At 40.0% G+C, this 19,360-nt stretch overlaps 1 protein-coding gene across 1 annotated transcript in view; it reads right to left on the minus strand.

Annotated features, from left to right (window-relative positions):
• Positions 1 to 3,846: 3,846 nt before the first annotated feature.
• The window catches only part of TMEM117 (transmembrane protein 117), a 225,026-nt gene continuing 209,512 nt past the window's right edge, over positions 3,847 to 19,360 (minus strand). Inside the window, exons 7-8 of the mRNA XM_048501236.1 lie at positions 18,841 to 18,970; positions 3,847 to 6,033 (exon numbers count right to left, since the gene is read on the minus strand). Coding sequence (XP_048357193.1) covers positions 5,393 to 6,033; positions 18,841 to 18,970 — 771 coding nt within the window. The 3' untranslated portion in view covers positions 3,847 to 5,392. The remainder of the gene's footprint in view (positions 6,034 to 18,840; positions 18,971 to 19,360) is intronic.

Here is a 19,360-nt window from a genome sequence, read left to right on the forward strand (position 1 = left end):
TTGTCTAGCCAGCTGTGCAGCTCTGCCAGCGTATAAATTCCAGTAATATGATGGCTGATCTTGTTGCCACTTGACACTTTCAAAGTGAATTTGATTTTTGCCAGTTTCCACATCCATGGCAGACCTGCCTCCCAAGTGGCTGTTAGGAACCTATTATTGTCCTTATTCTCTGAATGTGGGAATATTTGAAATTCTTGGTGGAAAAAAACCTCTTCCACAAATAGTCCTCCAGTATGGAGCTAATTATATTTAAAAATGATAAATGTGAATAGTGTAGACAGTTGTTGCCAGGGTGATCCCAGGAAATATTTTTTAAAATTCATAAACTAGTTAAGTAGTATTTCATCAATATGGATCCCTTGAGGTCATCATCAGTTCAAAAGGAAATTAGAAGAAATAGAGCAGGATAATGACATTATCAGGAGGGAACAGTTTTGTGAGAGTGTTAGGGTGGATCCAAATGCCACTGGATACTGTCACTCAACTACTGGATCTTCCTTTATGGATACGAAAAATGTGAAGGTAAACAACAGTACTATTGCCCTTTTCAGATGGCAGTACATGTACAAGGAACTTGGCAACCACAGGTACCAGAAGTGCATTCTACCTGTGGTGGTTCTGATAGGCACTGTCACCATATTCTCTGAAAATGAACAACTCATGTATTTTGTATGTGGGTACAGGTGAACCCAACTGTGGAAAACATAGGAGTTGATTTGCACTTACTAAAGCTGTACATACACACATAATTTGTATTTTTGACAGCATAGCAACCACACATATTGGGAGGATCTCTGTGTGATTGCACAACTTCCAGTATGAATGGATAGATCATCTGAAAAGGGCTAAGATCCAAAGAGGTGTGGATCCATTCCTAGTTTTAGCAGAGCATGTGAAAATACTAGACATATTATTAGCATAAAGAAACAGAACTAGGCAAATCTTGCCATGTATACAACAGAACCAGACTGTAGATTAAAATAAACTCCCAATACTTCACAAAAGCACAGATACATGGGTACATAAATTTTGCTTGTTAAATGTCTTTGCTGCAGTGAATATTTTTGTGTACTAAAGGGTTATTTTTTTACCGTTAATTTGCAAGCTCCTGGAAAATCTCAGGATTACAAGATGTTCTGATTACTACTAGTCATTTAGGTACTCATCTTGTAGTAGCCTTAAAAGTATTTGTGTGATTGGTCTATTGCTTAACAACCACCTCCTTTAACCTTGTAATCACCTGAGCACCAAAACTCTAGTCAACCTTTCATTTTTCTTTTCACACTTCAATCAAATTAACCATCCTCACACATTAACAAAGGGGTGTGGATCATAAAAGGGTTTTGGCATTTTTAGAGTTTAGCACAGAAGGATGAGTACTATCAGAACCAATCAGCAGTTTGTAAGCCTGTCTCCCAGATGTATCCTTTGTCTATATCCTGCAGAATTTATATGGAAAAACAAAGATAATAGACTGTTACATGGCAAAAACAATAGCTCTTGTGTTCTAACAAACAGCAGGCATTTAGTATAAAATTGATTTCTATTTTGTGCAGCTTTGACATGTTTCCTTTTACCAAACACTAATGAGAAATATAATTTCCAGAGGCTAGACATTTGGTGTGATTAAAAGTTTCTCTTGATAAAATATTAAATCTTCTGTAGGCAAAGTGAATGATGTTATTACTGTGATCTCAAAATCTGTGCAGGATTTTGCCCCCATCAGTGTCAAAAATATTTATGATTCCAACAGGCTGATGCCCAGGTCTGGTCTGTGCCAACAAAGAAGTGCTTACTATGGGGACATATCTATCATGGCACCAATGCATCATTTACAAACCCTGACATTACATCTGTGGTGCAAGGACATTACAGAAGAATTTCTGACTCACGCACTGCAGCAAATGTACGGGATGGGGAATCCAAGCATGAATGAAATATAAAAATGTACAAGGACTGGCTCCAGCCTTATCAGTTGCTAAACATTATTAAAAATTAGCTGTCTAGAGAGAGGTAATAAATGCATTGTTCAATTATGCAAGCTAATTTTAGCATGCAGTCAATTTTAAAAAGTGGGGAAATCAAAACAAGACACAAGAATCATGAGAGAACTGAGAAATAACAATAGTTAGAACAGTGTGAAAGGCAGTGTGGTGTGGCAGCTCGAATGTACATTGTGTGGGGCACCTGGGTTCAAGCACCTTTCAAGGCTCAGTGGATCAGCGCACATGAAGTCCACGTATTTTTTTAAAAAAAATTATTGTATCATTTGAATATTTCATTTTATATTAATACTCTTCTTCATTCGTTTTCAAACAATACATTTCCCCCTTTTTCCCCTCCCCCCCTGTATTCATAATTTTATCAAACAGCAGTAAGTTCATTCTTTGAAATCTCTGCTCCCATATCTCTTCATTGACTCCAGCTTCTTTCATCCAGTCCACATATATTGTCCATATCTTCAAAATTTCGCTCTGTTTATCATGCCACAGTTTTTTTTGTTATTATATCGAAAATGTCCAGTGTCACTTGTTCCCGAATGTATTCCAACCATTTCTGAATTGTCCATTTTTTCTTTTCTTTCCAGCCTAAAGCTATTGTTGCATGTGCTGCTTTGATCATTATTTTATACAAATAGCTATATTTTTTTATTTACCCTTCTATCCTCCATTACATCCATGAACATTAAATCATTATTTATCCCAATGTTAATCTTTACCAGTTTCTCGATATATAACATTACGGTTGTCCAAAATTTTTTCACTTCTGTACATTCCGTCCATATTTGACATGAGGATGACACGAGGACTGTGCCTTAGACATTTAATGGGAGTTTTGTGGCTCCCAGACTCATATACAGCCTTTTCTTGAGTGGAAACAGCTTCAGCCTCTCTCCTCCCAGCCATTTTCACATCTTCAGCAAAATGAGGCTCCGTGGAGCTATTTGAGGAAGCAAAAAATGGCACAGGACACAGAGAGTGAAGCTACTTCTGGAAGGCACACAACTCACACTGAACACCTGATGCTAATCTTTGTATTATTCACCAACAATCATTGAAACCTTGGCTGTTTTTGCATGGCACAATTACACCAGGGCTGTGCTGGGATCTTATATACCTGGGCTATTTTATCCCGTTTTCTGCATATGCACGGTTCCCCGCTTCTGCCCAGGAGCAGAGTTAGTAATGGTTTAAAATAAGATTTGCTGACAGAGGGAGAAAACTAGTGAATAAGTCTGCTAATCAATTTAAAATAAAGCTTGTACAGAGGAAAATAGACCAAATAATGTTGCTTTTGAGTGGCAGCTGCAAGCACCTGTGAGCTTGCCTGGTATACCACATTCTGATTTGCTGCTGTTTTTGAGTGGCAGCTTGAATGAATGTCAGGTGGGGTAATCAGCCAGCTGGGCGGGAAAAATAAACCGGTTCTGCTCCTGATTGGTTTTTGCACTGCACAGGCACAAGCAGGGTCACACCGGGATTTTAAAAAAGAACCTCCAGACTGGCGATTTTTTAAACTCCCAGGCTAAGGTGAATATTGCGGAGGGATACTGGGGCAGACCCTGTGCAGCTTCAGGAGCTGTGCGGAATACCTGGCTGCACAGGGATATTTTGACTGTGTAAAATGACCCTTGAAGTGGAAATCTGTATAACTTTTCTTAAGAGGTTGTTAGGATAAATGAAGGAAATCTATGTACATAAGCTTCTTGGAGCACGAGTGGGTTAAAATGTATGGAATGAACTGGTTTGTATCTGAACCAGGTTAAGATTGAGGGAGGTGAAGAATGCATTTGAAAAATACATATGACCAACTAAAAAAGCAGAGCCAAAAATAAACACAATTGGGTTTTTTTTTCCTGGATTTTCTTTTTTATTAGTGAACACAGTGTTCAATTTTTCAAAGTAACAAAACAACACAGAACTCATTAATCTAGTTCATGCATTCACTCTCACCCATGAACCTGTTGCCAGAGTCTGTTTCCCCAGTGGCATTGCACAGGTCTCTGTTTGGATATAGTTTATCCATATTTACAAAAAAAACCTTAAACTCTGCAGATGATGGACTCTATTATCCTCAAATGCATCCCCAATATTGTTCTTTGGCATTGCATAGGTTTCAGTTGATAGTCCAGCTCTTTCTTAAAATTCTACAGTTTTAACCTTTTGATCCTAAGAAGGTGAAGGGTGAGATTTTTCATTAAGTAGCAATTTATCTCTAATTATGAAAAACATAATTAGGCATTATCACCTAATTGCAATTATCTGGTGTAGAAAGTCACATGTTGCTAAGTAGTGAACCATGCCACATTATTGCTCTCAGCTTACTGTTATGAATCTGTGATGCATGTGTCTGGCAGACAGCCAGCAAAATTAAAAAGGTAATCACCGAGCTCCTTTGAAGTCACTGACTACAAGTCAACATATCAAAATCAGACTTTCACTGCCAATCCTTATTGGAAACTTTTCCACACAAACATACCCTTACACACAAAAAATTGATGTCAATGACTATCCATTCAGGAAGATTCTAACAGTGCCACCTTAAACAGAGTTGTCCCCTTCTAAGTCTCCAATAGATTTAAAAAACAGTAACTCTGCTTAGGCAGCAACTGTAAATCTAAAGTTGACAGGCTGTCACAGGCCATAGCACATCTTCCAAGTGAGTCTACCTGGCTGGCAAAAATTGTCTGTAACCCAGTCTCTAGGATGGGTGCAGGAAGGAGATCTTCTGTGAATCTTACAGGAACTCAATGCAGCCTGAAGGCCATACTTTAACTCCCAATTTCAAAATCACTCTAAAACGCTGCTTTTACAAATTAGTTGAAAAGGACAACTTCAACATTTTTCTAAGCCTTGAATCTAATCTCCTTTCCACATGGCAGAAGGAACTTCTGCCTGCAGAAGAACAGAGGACAGATTTCAACAATTCCTCCCTCCTGCTTTGCACCCACATTTATATTGAAGTCCACTGAATCTGGGGTGGGTGGGGGACTATGGGAGAGAACACAGCAGAAAGGGGAGACAGGAAAATTTCCCATTTATCTAGCACACTCTGCTCACACTAGATAGGACTTATACCATTATGTTAGAAAGACTGTTAATATTTCAAGGCACCACCAAAGAAGAATTTTATACTTGCAAGTAGTCATGTAACACACTCTTGCAAAAAAATTTTCAGAAGCAATCCATAAAGGAATGTTTGATATAATACAGTAGGCACAAGTCATTATAATACAAATAGAAAACAAAGCCATAAGGGAAAAATGCATGTTGAGCACCTTTGTGATATAGGTATATCTCTCATTCTAAAAACTATGAAAACAGTCACTTACAAAACAAGTTACAAAGTAATAACACAATAATTGCTTGTTTTAATTTTTAGGAGAGCCGTATTAGGTTAAAGGATGATCCTTAGATATAGACGGCTCTCTTCTTGGTTGAAGAGGACTTGGTTGCTCACTTAAGTGCAAATTCAGGTTTTCAGATGTCAGTAGGGAAGAGTTAAAGACAATCTCACTCAAGTCTGACTTGATGGATATCAAATGTGGATCATCAAAATTTGAAGGCTCCTCTGCTAAGACCTGTGTGTTCTCGCGGGTCATTCCCACATCCGATGGTGATTTCCTTTTCATACGCGTGTATGATTTGTCAAGATTCTCCATGCCTTGATCCGTTTTCTGAAATCGTCCAAAGAACCAGATAAAGAAACCAAACAATGCAAAAGCTAGTAAACTTGGAATGAAGGCCAGGCATTTGACATTTAAGCTTGTCCCAATGTATCGGCTATGCAGAAACATGTCTCCTTCAGCATAAGTTCTGTTGGTCAGTGGATTAGTGTTGTTTGAACGCCATTCCCAAGATAGTTTGGTTCGATTGAGGTCCTTTAAGCTTTCTGGGTCTTCCACGGTGTAGATCTTTTCTCCAGGGCCAATATACTGACCATATTCATGTGGCTTATAAAAAATTTGATTCTTCCACATATTAAGATCCAAGATTAAAACAAGGAATATGATTCCATAGTTGAACCATTTACCTGTTGCAGAATTAAAAAAAAATCAAAATCAAGTACAGCAACATGCAGCAATATAAACTGTAGAAAAAACCCATGTTTTAAAAAATTAGAAGAAAATACACTTTTTGATTCAGTGGCACAATAAAGTTAGCATTAAAATTCTCAGTAGGATCAAATTATGACTGAATTAAGTTTTGCAGCAATGTTAAGTAATGCAAAACTAGTCATGCAAGGAGTGGCCAGTGGGTTAGGAGATGCAGTGTGGATCAACAAGCCTAAACAGCAGCCTCTTTGGGATTTTGAAAATAGATGCACAAATACATCCTTCCTGGAGAGTAAAAGCCATATTTGGTAGAACTCCTGACAAGATCATAGCTATTGATTGTTCATTCAATCGAGATAGCCACTGGTTTAGATACATTTTTAGAAACAAGGTTAGACAGTTACGTGGAATAAAAAACCAAGAAATTTGTGGAGAAATGTCCTCTACTCAAGAATTCACCCCAGTTTTTCAATTGTTGTGACTGCTCTCTGCCCATGTCCAGAGTATACAGCTGCAGACTAGTAACTTGTAAAATGGAAATGGGCGAAGGAAGGTGCCATCAATTTTCAAGCATTCAAGTACTTGGTTATGCTAGTGACTGGGGCCCAAATAAGACAACAGCTTACTACCACACACCCAAAAGGTGTGAGACTGTTACAAGCCAAACAGCTAGAAAGTTAACTCAGCTTTCTGGGTCAACATACAAATGACCCCTGATGGTATGGACTCCCCAAGGTAGATTATACATTCTCAGAATGTGAGGAAGTTCTCTCACATTTGTATCCTGGGTTTCAGAGCATATGTCATGATAGATTAAAATTTTACCTATGGTCCATCTTATCCGTGTGGCAGGAATGATGGAGAAAAGATCCAGTAACTGAAATTATGAACTTTAAATTTTTGCAACCTTAAATAAAGTGAGTTTGTCCTAAATCAAACATAATTTAGGAAAGAGGACTGGGTGTTTTCACCTTTCCTTCATGTGCTTTATCATTCTGAATGCTTGAACAAAACATTTGTATTTTAAAAACTCTTTTACTAAACTTTTTTCTATTTTGCATGCTGAATTTTATTTATTTATGTATTTATAACATTCCTAGGCTGCCTTTCCCCTTGTGGGCTCAGGGCAGCTGGATGGAATCATACCACACCTATTTGGTCTTGCTATCTGAAGTGTGGTAATGGGGATGTGTAGGAGGTCAACTTGCTGAGTTCAGAGGCAGAATCTGATTGCTAGATGTTGGGGAACAACCAGCAGGGAAGGCCTCTGCCAGTGGACTTCTCTGGCGAATCTTACTAGCCACTGTTGGAAATAAGATGCTAGAATAGATGGACCATGACTTCAGCATGACTTCTCTTATGTTCATTACTGAATTAGAATTGTTGCTATGGTGGCAATGACAGAATTTTATAGAAAGATTAAAAAGTCCAAGTCTTCCACTTTCAAGAGACAGAAGTTGTGGGAATTGTTGGTGGCTTGCGTATTACAGAGATATGCTACAGTTCTCATACTTGATGCTTCCAAGACACCTTTTATCTTCCTTATCAAATACTCATCTTTCCTTTTCATCATCACCTATCCACATAACATCTGCTTCACCTTCCCATGTCTCTTTATCCACTTTCATTGTTCTAAATGTGGTTTCATGAGCTTTCTATGATGCCTGCTAAGGTGAAGTTATTCCATTATTTTTTAGTCCAATCGGATACACAAGACTGCTATCTCTAGGCATTTACAAAAGGCTTGCAATTCTCTGTTCCATTCTCTACTGTATCCCATTCTCTATTCAGTTTATACAAGTATAATTTTTCAAAACTGGGTATTTTAATGGGATCTTGTGTGGTTCTTATGCTATGGGTCAGTTATGTGTGTGATTTGTATTCATTGCTATTTTAAATGGTAAAACTTTTTGTTCATATTTTATTATTGATTTGCTTTTTAAGCCACTTTAAGGACACTGGTGCTGAAAAGTGGCATGTAAATAGTCTAATAAATTAATCAAGTAAATAATGAATCCCCTCTCCAATCCGAATTCTCTTCTGTGCAAAGACATTCTAAATCACCATAGCTTCATCTCTCTTGTTCTCTAGATATATCATCAGCTAGAGAGAACCACAGAATATAATCATGAGTTGGAAGGGGCCACAAAGGCCATCTAGTCCAATCCCTTGCTCAATTTAGACCAAAACATCCCTGACAAGAGTTTGTCCAGCCACTGCTTGAAGACTGCCAGTGGGGGGGTGGGGATCACCACCTCCTTAGGCAGCCAATTCCACTGCTAAACTACTCTTACTGTAATTTTTTCCTGATAGCCAACTGGTACCTTTCCACCCAGAACTCTGCAAGTCCTATCCTCTGCTGCCAATAGTAACAGCTCCTTGCCCTCTTCTAAGTGGCAGTCATCCCCCACCCTCACCCCTGTCACTCAACCTCCTCTTTTCCAGACTGAACACTTTCCAATCCCTTAGCCTTATACAAACATGGCTCTGACTTACCCCTACAAGTCAACAAGGAGAAAATGGGGAGGGAGGGCAGCTGACCATGCTGGCTGCAAGGCCCCCAATGGCGGGCTGGATGGGGTGGGGTTTAGGGTGAGGCAGGGCTTAAACGGTGAGCCCTCCCCAACCTCCATCATATTTGCCTCCATGCCTCTTCAGATTTGCCCACCCTCTGTCCCTATGTTACATGATTGTTATTTGCATATATTTCTACTGTTGCACTGCTTATTTTATTCGTCACAGCTGGGCAGATTGGGTATTGGAACAGATCCTTCTGTGGAAGACGGTGTCTGCAAACCTGCCTCCCAAAATGCTGGGGGTTCCCATAAGGGGCCTTGGAGGTATGGTGGGCTGCATTGCTGCATGCCCAGGTGGGGGCTGCTGGTTGGCCTACACTCCTAGGTAGTAAGGGGATACCCACACAGAGGCCAGTACCCAGTGAGACCCCAGGACTTGCTACCCCTTAGTTCTTTCCCCAGCTGATGGGCTGGGGAAATATAGCATTAATTAGGTTGACAGGCAGTTTGCCCGATGCTAGGATCCGTTCCTATGCTGTGCCTTAGTTCTGTGATCCTGAACTCAATAAAAAGCTGTGACCAGCTATTTTTTTAAACCAAAGAATGTGTCTGCATGCTATTTCACAGCACTGAGTTCCCTATCTATACTCTCCTCAGCTCAACAAAGTCCCTCAGACTTCTATGGGCTGCTTCTCTAACTCACTGCTGGCATTATACAGATGTTTAATAGCCCTCTAAAAAGTTAAGACTCCTCAAAGTAGAAAGGGGTTTTAAGATACAGTGTTTGAATGGCATTGAGAGTATTTGCATTCTCTGAATTAATAAATGATTATTCTCTGTGGCTTATGATGTATCTAAGCCATCTGGTCAAATCCAGTCTTTGAATGTCATCTATGAAATGGTATTCTTCACTAGGGCAGCCTTAAGTTTTTATATGGGAAGCTGTATGGTTTCCTTCTACATTTTTATGTCACCATAAGGAGGCTTGTTCAAAAATAAATTGATCCCCCAACATGCTAATGGATAAGTGTGCACTAGTTATCCTTAGACACCCTCAAAGAGTAATTCTCACATGCTATAGTTTTCTTTTCTTATGAACTGCAGTATAGAGGCAAATGGAATTAACATAATTAACATAAAAATAGATAACCCTTCCTTCTCTTTCTTTCTGTTTAAGGAGTAGATGGATACTAATGTATTCTACACTTGGAAACATCCACAAACATGGAACATACCATACCCTGCCAGGTTTTCCTCTCAATTAATACACACCATAGTCTTCTTCACTGCACATTGGTGTGGACTAGGATTGTAGTTGCAAGCTCTGCTCCTAGCATACATGTCTTCACTGGTGTTCAGGTCTAGAGTCTGAATGTGTACCGAGGTACCTGCATACCACACTCTTTGCAAGAGCAAGATTCTTGCTTTTTAGAGTTCCTGACAGAGCAATGAGAACCCAACTGTTGTACATCCATAGCCTGAATACATGCGCTGCACTCAAGAATGATGACCATGACCTTGGTCCCTCAGTGTTTCCTCATAGAAGGGCTCTGCTGTGCTGGGCATCAGTGGGAAAAGGAGAAAATATGTCAGGTAGGAAAGTTTTTGAGGATGAGATGTACAAGCCCACTGTCTATCCTTGGAACAAAACAAAAGGCAAAAATTAAAGGCAAGTCTGTCTATTTCTGGCAGATCAGCTGTTTCATCTCAGTTATCCCAATTACAAAGGGTATACAATGCTTCTGTACCTCCAGAAAACACTTTGCAGCAGCTGACTGTTTTTCTAGTATGTTTTCCGACATACATACAGTACACAGACGAACAAAAAACAAGAAGCCCTCTGAGGCTTCTCTAACAACTGCTCTGCTTGGATTGCTTTGTTTTTACCTCTGACCTTTCTATTTTTGCCTGCAGGGTCCCAAAGGCATCTCTGTGTTTAGAGTGCTTGCATTGGCTCCAGATATGTATCTCAGCTTTAGCTGTTGCCATCAACCTTCCTGTTCTGATGATAACCACCAGTGAATATTTTCAGCATCTGGCACAAAGTACTGGCTTAATTAAATCCTTTTTTTTTTTTTTGCTAACTGTATTTCTAATTCTGTGAACATGCTGTGCGAAGAGCATATTGATCACCACAGCTATTTTAATTTGGATGGCCATAGCTATCCTGCCAACATTTGCATGACCTTATGCAACCAACTGTGTTGCAAAGAACTGTATTTTACTGTTATATGTAACATTTATAATTTTGGATATGGAAGAAGAGCTTCAAGAAGGGGAATAAACATACACAAATATAAATGATTTATGTAGTAGACCTCATACAATCTTTATCTTTACCCTGTGCTTGATGGCTGAAGTTATCCTGAGATTTTCTGCTGCCTCCTGTGTCTTCTCCCAGTTGGGACTCGCTGGTCTACCTACAGCACTGCTGTTGCCTAGCAATGCTAGTATATTACATGGCTACAACCCATGAGGACAACAGAGGCCCAGCTCCTCTTGAATGACGTAACAGGGGAGACATGACCTTGCAGGTGTGCTTTATAGTCCTAAGGGCCAGAACTTTTGCTCTGAGGAAAATAGAAGCCCATGATTCTCATGCAATCAGACTCAGCACCAGATATCAAGCAAGGCTTTAGAGAAGCAGAAAATCAACAACGCTGACCTTGAAAGCTAACCATTAATTATCAAAAATAGTGCTGCCCATTCAAAGACTGAGACAAAATAAGCCCTTAGACTATATACTCCTTTTAAAAGGCTACAAAAAGGGACACTCTAAGTGATGTAGAAGGAGCACCCAGAAACAGGACTCAAGTATTCACTTGGTTCATCGCACTGGTACTGGCAGTTATGCAGTCTTTCCTGACATCAATTCCAAAGTGCTCTCCCACTGAATTGGCTCCATGTGCTGTTAAGCAACCACATTTGTTTGCTCTATGGTGCTATTGTTAAGCAAAAAGCTAAATCGTGGACCATCAAAAGTTCCAGAAATAAAGCTTTATTGTTTGCCGGTGAGAGAAATGGGGCTCGTGCCCATTATGTGCTTCTCTGTGGAACTCTGCCAAAAGCTTTTATATGCTGAAACAAACAAGAATCAGGCTATTCCGAATCAGATTACATTTTGCCGTTTGTGATATACCCTAAATTCATTAGTTCATACACATTCCAGTTGTCCAGTTCTTCTTGCAAGTTCTGCAGTCTTTTACCACACATGTCTGCAGATGTGACTGTCCCATTTAGCATTTATGGATTCCTTAGCAAGCAAAAATTACAGAAGCTAAAGCTTTAATATGTTTATTAAATATTATCCACACTATCTTGAAGCAAATTAACAGTGAGAGTTAAAACCCTTACTGACTTTGGATGAGAGAGTGAATGGAGGTGCCATATGATCCCTGATTGGCAGACAACATAATCCCAAAAAAATCAGAGAAAAAGAGACTGTTGTTCCAGCTAACAAAAGGACTTTATTTTCAGGGAATATTTTGATTTTTTCAAAGTCCCCTTTTCAGCGTGAAACTGAATTAAGAACATTTGACCCAGACCTAACTGTACAGAGGAATCCACCTGTGTCTTTGTGTAAATTTATTTGACTCAATGAGGCTTACTTCTGAGTAAACATGCACGGGACCTAGCTTGATGTAACTGATATATCACAAACGATATTTCTGTGATTCCATAACAGACGAATTGCAATCAAGTAGTGACTGTTAACAGGCTTCAAAGAATTTCTCAGTGAGTAATTTTGCACTTATATATTTGAATCCTAGCCATTCAGGCATCTGTAGGTCTAGACTGTTATCTCCGGTGTACTAGATAACAGATATATATGAATAGTCTCCAGAATAGCCCCTAAATGTATTTTAACAAGGAAACAGTTTGGAGAGTAGATAACCAAGCTTACTTCTGAGCCCTACAAATCTCCCTGGATACCATAGAAACTAGGCTACACTGTATATTTACATAAAACTGTTGCCTAGCATATCCTCTGCAGTAAGCCATCTGTCACAGAAAACCAGACAAGTTAAGCAGATGCAAAAACTCACCCCAGCTCTATGTATAAAGATAAAAGAGAATGAAAACTAGACAGAAAAAAATTAATGTGTAATAAAACACATATTGGAAACGCCAACATACAAAGGAATCTGAATAAGAGTTAGCATTGTGTTTCACACATGAGAGATGTTGCTGAAGCACAAAATAACCTTGTCCATTAGGGACGACATAAAACACCCCAACGCTGATAGTGCTGGTTTTTCTTCCATTCACCTCTTGAAGGAGACTTGCTATACCCTTTTTAACCAAAAGGACTAAATAGAATTGTAACTTCATCCACTACATGCTGGGCTGTCTTTGTTTTAGAATGCTCCACTTGGGTTCTAATGCCTACCTAGTTCTGTTAAGTAGGTACTAGGACCCAAGGGAAGAATTCTAAAACAAAAACAGTTTAGCATATGGTGGATGAAGTTACAATTCTACTTAGTTCTTTTTGTTGAAAGGGGTATAGACAATGAATTAGATTGGCCCATTCTGCACAGGCCAAGAAACACTGGTATGGGATGCTATATAACTTTTTTGGAGGGGGACTTAGTACAGTTCCTGTCCCCCAAATGAGTCTGCCCCGTTTTAGTTCCCCCAACCCAGGTTTTTAAAAAAATAAACAAGCAATCCTTTTGAAAAATCCTGGGTTGGACCCACTCCTGAGCGAACGACCAGGAAGGAGGTGCTTTATTTCCCTTCCTTTCACCCCATCCTCCATGATGAGGGAGAAGCCTTTGCCATTGCCTGGCCATTGCAGGGAGGCCCCTTTTCCTTTTAAAATGTTTTTGTGGCTTGCAGCTGCATAGCTATGCAGGTGCAGTTGGTCATATTGTTGGACATCAGTATGGCTGTTGAGGTTCATTTCAGCCTGCCTGCATAGCTATGCATGTGTTGCAGGACAATTAAAAAAAGAGAGAAGCATTTCTGTGCGAAGGCACGACAGCAACCCGGATTGTTTCCGTGGCCTCTACTTGCTGCCTGCATGGAATGCATGTGAATGGGAAAAAAGGAAAAAGGATTCCATTATCAAGACTGCAGCCCATCATACATTTGCTACGCAGAAGAGGCCATTAATTTGCACAGGCCTTCTCCAGTCATGTGGCTCTAAGTATGAATTTTAGGATGCAGGAGACAACAGAACTGAAGACTGAGTTTAAATAGGCATCATTGTTATTCTCATGTGAGTCTCTCAGGGTTATCCAGAGATTAATTCTTGTTTATAGTCCACATAGTTGAGATGATAAATTTCTTTCCAAATGCATAGATTTGATGTGCATTAGTGAAGTGGATTTAATAAGGACTGCAATCACAATCATATAAAATGGGCGGCGGGGGGGGGGGGTGTTCTTCCCCAAGCACATTACGGGTAGTACTATCTCCTTGTACATTCAATCACATTTTTTTACATAATGCCTGGCAGCTGGAAATGCCTTCCTTTCACAAAGTGATCATCTCGAATTGAGCTCTTAAGTCCAAAAGTTCATACTCATTTGAGAAGAAATTGTGGATCTTGTGGTCTAGAGAAAATAAATGAATTAAAAACCATTCTCAGAGATTCTAAAGCATTACAAGAAATATATCTAAAATAAGAGTTCATCCATGGGTAAAGCAGTCTAAAGTGGTTTTTTAAAAGGTCCATAGTTAAGAGATATGTTTCCTAGATGTCTTCTGTAAAAGTGATTATAGACTGGGCCTGGATGTTACTCCCTAATCCCTGATGTAAAGTCCAGCTGTCACAGTCCTACACTAAACCTTAAAAATGTAACTGGCCAAACAAGTCTAATTAATGAAAGCAGTCTGTGTGAGGCTGTCTTTGAGGATACCTTATGGATTTAAGATATAAAATACAGCACCAAGATGTGTTGATGACATAAATTATAGGATTATAGGAACTGGCATAAATTATTAGATTTGGGCACAAATTATAGGATTTTGGTTGGACCTAATAAAAAGTATTATGTTGATTGTGCTTTGTTTTTGGATTTTTGACTAGCCTAGGTGCAATTTTTTTTAACTTTATAAATACTTGAATTTAGATGAGAGGAATGTATCAACTGAAAGTGAATAGAACTAGCAAGAGACTGAGCAACATGGGAATTTACCTACCATGCAAGGTGAAAGTACATTGAACCTTGGGGGGGGGGGGGCTGCATTTCATGGCTGCCTTGCCCCTGCTGTTATCCTTTTGTCTGCTGAATTTCGCTCATTTCTCTTAGTCAGATTTTGTCATGTGTTAATGGGCTAAATACTCCTCAAAACTATATAATTAATGCTGCATCAATAAGGAAAACATTTATGGAAAAAATCATTTTCTGCCTGAATCAGAAAGTTAGTACATCATCTTTAACATTGTTTCCATTTTCCTCTGAGACAGACCATGACAGTGCTGCTTCAACTATGTAGAAAGCTGGGAAAACTCTACAGTTCATCAACTGAGCTTTAACAGTGGCCACAATTTCAGAACAGATGGGACAGGCAAAGCCCCCATCCAAAGGAGTCTCTCATACTGAGTTGCTGCTCTTTATGAGTCTCCTAAAGAATGTCATAGAGCTGAGATAAAGCAGGCTCTCATTGCTCCCATGATGTGACATGCATTCAGATAGACTGATTTGTCTAGCTCATCTAATAAATAGATCTTATTAATACTGAACTGGAAGGGAGAAAATTATTCCATGAACTCTATTTATAGGCTCATTCAGTTAAAGTATGCCCTTCACAACCATCACCATCAGTTCATATAAGCTGGGAGCCAGAGAAAGCAGCAAAGAGTCACTGGTCAACCGTATTCCATCTGCTTTTAAAGAACATTAAAATGAAATGAGGAGCAACGAGTTGTTATAGCCATTTGTCTCACTGCCAATGGCCTTTCCTTAATGCCCCAATCATCAACATTCTCCCAGCTCCTCCTATTTCCTATTCATGATTGCTTCTGCCAGGAAGCAATCTATCACCCTTGCTCTTTTGTTGAACAATAAATCTTTAAACTCCCCAGCTTGCACTATCAACCTTCACCCACGGTTCACACACTCATCTAAAACTTCAGTCCTGAGAAATCAAGTATGACCAAAGGCTGTTCAAACATATTTTAAAAGCTTTGTATTGCTACCAGTTTCTTCACTAGTGACAATCTGGCTGCTAAAGAGTTGTCTGACTGATCACTTACCATAAGTAAGAACAACAACAATATTTAGTATTTACTCAAAGTCAATCCTTACAGGCAATCCTGGTCTATAATCCTAAAATCCAATATAATAGGTTCGCTCATATTGCAGACATTGGGGAGGGAGAACAGTTTGCCTAAGGTCACTGCAGAGGTGAGATGCGATCCAGCGCCTTCTTGATTTGTAACTCAGCCTCTTAGCCATTAGCACTATATCAGCTCACCGCCAAACAGGAACAGAACTGGTCTTCATTATTTTTTTTATTTGTTTGATTTGGAAACCGCCCACCCCCGAAGGGCTCTGGGCGGTGTACAGTAAATAAAAATACAATAATGAAAAATTCAGCAATACATAATACATTAAAATTCATAATTCAGATCTATAAGACATATAAAAACATAGCAGCATTCAGTATAAAAATGGTGGCGCCTGACCCAAAGGCCGGGAGGGGACAGGCTGTGCTGACAAGATGTTATACTGGATGTGCCAAAAGCGATATGGCACTCAGCACGGGGTTATCCGGGGAATTTCAGGCTGTTAATATGACTGAAAAAGGATAAGCTACTAAAGATTTCTTGCGAATAGCCAGGCTGGTGAAAAATGCAGTTTATTTTATGCAGACGCATAGCTGGGCCAGAGTGCAGCCGGTGCACACTCTGGCTTTTCGCGTGCCCCCCCGTGGCGCCCCCCCCACCACTTACTTTAGGAAACAGACCAGGCTGGAGGCCTGTTCTGGTAGGAACTACATTTTCCAGGGTATCCTGTGGGGGGGAATCTCCCACCCGCGGCGCCCTCCCCTACACTTACTTTAGGAAACCAAGCAGGCTGCAGAACAGGCCTGCCTGTGTGGGAACTACATTTCCCAGGAGACCCTGGGAAATATAGTTCCCACCAGAACAGGAAGGCCTGTTCTCCAGCCTGCTCGGTTTTTTAAAGTAAGTGTGGAAGGAAGAAAGCGCCATGAAGCGTGATTTCCTCACCTACGGCAATTTCCCCTGTAAAGGCCACTTGTTACTTTAGGAAACCAAGCAGGCTGCAGAACAGGCCTGCCTGTGTGGGAACTACATTTCCCAGGGTCTCCTGGGAAATGTAGTTCCCACACAGGCAGGCCTGTTCTGCAGCCTGCTTGGTTTCCTAAAGTAAGTGTGGGGGGGGCGCCACAGGGGGGTGCCGTAAGGGAGGAAATCACGCCCCCCCATGGCGCCTCCTCCACACTTACTTTAAAAAACCGAGCAGGCTGGAGAACAGGCCTTCCTGTTCTAGTGGGAACTACATTTCCCAGGGTCTCCTGGGAAATGTAGTTCCCACCAGAAGAGGCAGCCCTGTTCTCCACCTGCTCGGTTTCCTAAAGTAAGTATGTGGAGGCGCCGTGGTGGGGGGGACACGGGGGGCTCGGGGGGAAGCTGGGGGATTTTGTGTCCCCCACATGACCCAAATCTGTGCGCCCAGTGCGTCATGCACCCCCTTCTCCCTGAGAGCTTCGCCACTGATTTTATGAAAAAATAATCCTGCCTTATATTGTATTTTACCATTGGTCCAAGATCAGTAGGGTCTACTCTGACTGGCAGTAGCTCTCCAGGTTCTAAGCTAGAAGTATTTCATAACTGCCTGATCCTTTTCACTTTATATGCAGGGGGTTGAACCTGGGACCATTTGCATGCCAAGAGGATGCTCTATCACTGAACCATGGCCCCATTCAGTCCCATAATTATAATCTCTCTTGGATATCTGTTATGTATCCCAAGATATTTGAATTCTTACTTTTTGCCATCATTAGTGAGTAACATATTATTTCAGAAGGACTACCTCTATTGTTAATTTTTCATAAGTGGGCAAAGCATTCCTTTTTCAGAGACGATTTTTGTTTTTCCTCTTTATCTTTAAGTAAAGGTTTTTAAAAGGCCATTTTCCAGAACATTTTAAAAATTCAGCTCACCTTTAACATCCAGGGCTACTTTATAAATCCTATTGTGAGCAGAATTAACAGGAAATCCCATTCCATTTCTTTTTGTGTGCAAAGATCACCTACATCCTTCATTCAGCTTCTGGTAGTTAAAAACCTGTTCTAAATTCCAAGCAGTCTTTCCCACATGAGAACAAATGATAGGAGGTGGAAAGAATTCTAGGAAAGTTCAACACATTTGCAAATGATGTAATGCCTAAGTCCTAAAGCATAACATGTGAGAACTGTTATGCAAGGCCTCTGCAAAGCCATGAACACCGGGTGTGGTGGTAGAACCACTCCTGGACTGTACCATTCTAGATCATTCCTTTACAGAACCACTTTAACTATAAAAATAACAAGATGGCCAAGAGAAAGATTCCTGCCTAGTCTTCTGTCTAGCATAGTAATTTTATGCATGTGCTGATTTTCTAGCATATATGGGAGATGTTCAGACCTGTATTCTCAACATTATTTCCTCCAATTTGAAGTGATTCAGCCCAGGAACATTTTTACCATCTCATCTGCACTTTGTGGAAAGATTCTGGACTGTAGCTCACTGGAATAAAAATGAAAGTTTTCATATAGAACGTCTTGCAATTTCATAAAATCTTCCTTTGTAGCATCTCACACATCTGGAGGAAGAAAGTTTAACAGTTTTTTCCCTGATGTTATGAATTTAATTTTTGTTGATGATTGTAACCATATTTTTGTAAGCAACTTTGAGTTCCAGGGGGGGCAAAAAGTGGAATATAAAAGCCAAATAAATCATACAAAGGAAGACATGCATAAGCTTGATTACTACATACCAGAAGATTTTCACAGTAAGAGAATATCCCCAAAATACAACTCCAAACTATCCAGAATTCAGCCACCTCATTCTGTATAACTTACACAATGCTTTTAGGTAATAATTAAAGCAGGTATCATTCATTCTATTCAACGACCCAAGAATTCTGCAAATTTGTTTCCTGTTTAGTGCACAACGGACCAATCTAATAATCAAACATCCGTTTGGGAAAAGGAATGTATGAAAAAGTCATATGTTCACATTAAAAATGAAAGAAACACACATAAATGTCAAAAAATGTACAGGTTCAACGTAAGGAGTGGAACATTACTTACCTGTTATATGTATGTGATACTCATCCTTAAAAATCTTTTTGAAATAAGGGAGTCTAAACTGAAAATGTGCAGCTGGCAAGCCAGGAAGATTTACATCAACATCGCCCATGAAATGTGGAAACTGCCAATCCTGGAAAGAAGATACAAGAAAACCTTACCAAGATGTCTGTCCTCAAAACATATTTACTTAAAATATGCAGTTTCCACTTCTCCTTCATAGGATATCACTGGAGTCACATCAAGTTCATAACCTCTCTCTCCCCATTTCCCAGAGCTATCAGAGCTTTCAGCAACAGGGGAAAAGGCTATTTCTTTTTTGGACCTATTTTCTGTAGCCTTGCTTTCACTTTCTATTCTCTCCATGGCAAGCAAGACCACTTATTGCATGATTTTTAATTTGCTTGGGCAGATTTGGCAGTGAGCCCAGCTTTGCCTCAGACATCTTCCCTCTGCCTATGGCCAGCCTTTCCATACCCTCACATTGCCTGTTCATGCCTTCCTCCATCACCCCTGTTTCATG

This window comes from Sphaerodactylus townsendi, linkage group LG06, assembly GCF_021028975.2.
Source record: "Sphaerodactylus townsendi isolate TG3544 linkage group LG06, MPM_Stown_v2.3, whole genome shotgun sequence".
NCBI lineage: Eukaryota > Metazoa > Chordata > Lepidosauria > Squamata > Sphaerodactylidae > Sphaerodactylus > Sphaerodactylus townsendi.